The 3,795-nt window shown below is 38.4% G+C and overlaps 1 protein-coding gene across 1 annotated transcript in view; it reads left to right on the top strand.

Moving 5' to 3' along the window:
- LOC125024804 (carbohydrate sulfotransferase 5-like) overlaps positions 1–3,511 on the top strand; it is a 7,631-nt gene extending 4,120 nt beyond the window's left edge. Inside the window, exon 2 of the mRNA XM_047612571.1 lies at positions 3,127–3,511. Coding sequence (XP_047468527.1) covers positions 3,127–3,478 — 352 coding nt within the window. The 3' untranslated portion in view covers positions 3,479–3,511. The remainder of the gene's footprint in view (positions 1–3,126) is intronic.
- Positions 3,512–3,795: the final 284 nt, after the last annotated feature.

Genomic DNA, 3,795 nt, shown 5'->3' with positions numbered 1-3,795 from the left:
AAATTATCAAGCCACACTCAGTAGCCCTTGCAGAAAGTATATCTAGAATCTCTTGCATTCTCTCCTCGGATGAGGATTTAATACGAATGTCATCGGCATAGCAAATAATGGAGTCATTGCCTGCAAGTGGTATATCGCCCAGTAATCTATGCATTAGGATATTAAATAGCATGGGACTAAGTACGCCTCACTGAGGTGTGCCGAGTTCAAATACTTTTGTATGAGTACTCTTAATGCCCCTGAAGAGAACCTGAGCCGATCGATTCGACAGATACATTTGAATCCATGTTAACAGTTTTCCCTGAATACCAAAGCTAGCTAGTTGCTCAAGGATAATTTCCCTGTTTGCAATATCAAAAGCAGATTTAAGATCAAGAAATACGGTTTGCATGCCTGGGTTTGAGTTTGTTAAGTACTCTGCAAAACAGTGCTGACTGCAAAGCCCTGGGAGAAATCCATACAGTCTGGGGGATAACTTAGCATTTATGCGATACATGAGCCTGTTCAGAATTATTCTCTCAAGTACTTTGCACAGACAGGAGGTCAAGGAAATGGGTCTGTATTTGTCAGTATTGGGTTTGGGTATAGGAATGATTAAGCTTTTAGTCCAGGAGCTTGGGAGGATTCCTTGTGATAGGCTGAGTCTATACAGATGTAAAAGTGGGTTGCCTGGTACCTGAGCAATGTGACGAAGGACGCTGTAAGTAATGCCGTCCTCGCCAGGGGCGGTTGCCTTACCTTTCAGAAGGGCATTGCTCATTTCCCACTCGGTTATTTCGACAAAGTCGGAGGGGTCAATAGCAGCACATGCTATTGTTATATTGAAATTTCTATTTATTTTCGACAGTCCATGATAAAGGTGCCTTGATGATGTAAGAGTTTTAATAGTTTATTAGAAAACATGATATTGTAAATTTGTGTAACAAATCTTTTCAATAGATTCAATATGATTCATATTGTATGCTTGAGTAGCACAATGATTATTATTATTACTGAAAATATTTTTTTTGGTACTCTTATCATTTGATCTTCCTATGATTTCAGGTAGTTTGAATTCCTGTTTGCAGCTTGAATAAAGCTGAGAGTGAATCTTGATCTGGATCTGTTGCAAGAGAATCAATTATTCTACTCATGGAGTGTTTCGAACCTTCCCTGATCGATGAGAGTTGAGCGATACAATTATCATCATCAATATTATTATCATTATCATTATTATTATTATTACTACCACTACTACTACTACTACTACTACTTTTATTATTATTATTAATTTTATTGTTATTTTTATCATTACTCTTATTCTTACTATTTCATTACTATTATCATTATCAGCTACACCATCCTTATCAATGTTATTATTAGTCTTACAGTATCGGTGTGTAAAAGGCTACATTGGTTAGGCAGGGGTAGACCTAGCGGCATGGCGACTGACCCTTTATTTCTGAAGAGAACAACAAGAGAGGGTAACACACGAGACGAGTCTTGGGTAAGTGCCGCGTGCGGAGGTCGCGGCGCCGACCAGCCCTGTGTGGGCGGAAGGCTGGAGAGAATGACCTGAGCCCGCGGGTGCTGAGGCCCGTCTGAGAGGCCGGACAAGGTTAGATGAACTCGTCATTCGTCGAGCCACGTGGCAAGAAGCCCCGCGGTCTATAGCTCATGTCATACACCAGGGGTTCCCAAACTGGGGTACATGTACCCCCAGGGGTACATTTGCACGTTTCAGGGGGTACATTTGGTCTGAAGGAAACAATTACTTGCACAATACATGGTGTTGTAATCTGCACTCAGATTGCACTTTTCTCATTTTCTTTGTGTTGATTAGCACCACCTTTATTGAAATTTCTAAACATGCAGACTTAAATAATTAAAATGTTAAAATGTCCTTTTTTACTATTAAGCTTAATTTTTAGTGTTAGGGATACATGGGAACCTATAAAAAGCCTAAGGGGTACTGAGGAACAAAAAGTTTGGGAACCCCTGTCATACACAATCGAGGTTATGTAGCCGGGCCATATCTAGAAGGCCCGGGCGAAGCTAGAACTTCGCAAATAATTCCAACCAGGTTATGTACACGGCATACAGTGTCTCTCTCGTGGAAGGGAGACGCGTTTTGGTGGAATCCTCGGTCGCGGGAGCCCTGTGTTTGCCGGCCTCCGGGCGGGGTCGGGCGAGGGGCCTTTATTGTCGTCATTATTATTATTATTATCATTATTATTATCATTATTATTATTATTATTATCATTATTATTATTATTATTATTATTATTATTATTATTATTATTATTATTATTATTATTATTATTATTATTATTATTACTACTACTGTTATTATTATTAATATTACTGTTTTATTGTTATTTACTATAATTGTTATTTCAATCGTTATTATCATTTTTATTATCATCGTCATTGGTATCAATATTTTTATTATAATCTTTATTATCATTGTTATTATTATTATTTTCATTATAATTTTTGTTATTATTTTTATCATAATAATCGTAATAATAATAATAATAATGATAATGATAATGATAATGATAATGATAAGGATAATAATAATAATAATGATAATAACAATAATAATAATAATAATGATAATAGTAATAAGAATAATGATAATATCATTATAATGTCGTTATTATCATTGTTATAATGATTACTGTTATCATTATTATCCTTATTATCATCATCATTTCCTAGTTATCACCAGGTATTATAATCTGTATCATAACTTCAACCAAACTCTGACCATGAGAATAAGGCGCCCAAGTGATGGTTTGCTCCCTTATCTTATCAGTGGAACTTGCATGGCCACTGGACTATGACATTGCAAAGAATTGAACGGGGGACGATTACGGATAAGAAGTCTGTTGTCTTCTTTGTTGCAAGTTGAGGTGTTATCGCTACGGTTTGAAGATCATAAGATGCAATTTTTTATCGAATGATGTAATATATGTATATATTTTTCATTAGTGATTGGTATATATACACAAAGAGAGAAAGAAGATCAAATAGTTCGCAATCCATTGATAACACTTATGGTTTATTATTACTGTTATCATTAATGCTGACACTACTTCCCCGCGAGGCAAATCCTCATGCTCAGCTCCGTGCGCCTTCCAGGTACGTGTTGGTTCGGTACGAAGACCTCGCCCTTGACGCCGACGGAGTGCTGCGGCGCCTCTACCCCTTCATGGGCCTCCCCTACACCGCCACCGCTGCCTGCAGGGTCGCCTTCCACACCCTTGGGCTTGGGGGGGCCAGCAGCGACCATCCCTTCAGCACTGTTAAGAACTCGACATCGACCGTGTTCTCGTGGCGTCGGCACCTCCCTTTCCGAGACATGGCGAGGATTCAGAAGGAGTGCGGGGACGTCCTCGAGGCTTATGGCTACAGGAGCTTCCGCACGCAGAAGGAATACGAGAATATGAGGGTGTCTCCGCTGTACCTGTCAGAGGAGGAGGTGACTCGATAGGAATGTGTGTGTGTGTGTGTGTGTGTGTGTGTGTGTGTGTGTGTGTGTATGTGTGTGTGTATATCGATATATACATATATCTATATCTATATCTATATCTATCTATCTATCTATACACAATTATACATATATATGTGCGCGTGTGTATGTGTGTGTATGTACACAGAAATGCGTATATATAATCTCACACACAAAAAGTATATACTATATGTGTATGTATGCATCTATTCATGTGTATGTGCTACTCTGCATGTGCATGTGTGATCACAGATTTCCTCTCACTTGCCATTTTTTATTTTACGTTTCTTGACTATTAC

This window comes from Penaeus chinensis, unplaced genomic scaffold (assembly GCF_019202785.1).
Source record: "Penaeus chinensis breed Huanghai No. 1 unplaced genomic scaffold, ASM1920278v2 CTG_5178, whole genome shotgun sequence".
NCBI classification, from domain to species: domain Eukaryota; kingdom Metazoa; phylum Arthropoda; class Malacostraca; order Decapoda; family Penaeidae; genus Penaeus; species Penaeus chinensis.
Note: the sequence above shows the minus strand (reverse complement) of the source record. Positions and strands in the feature narration are given on the sequence as shown.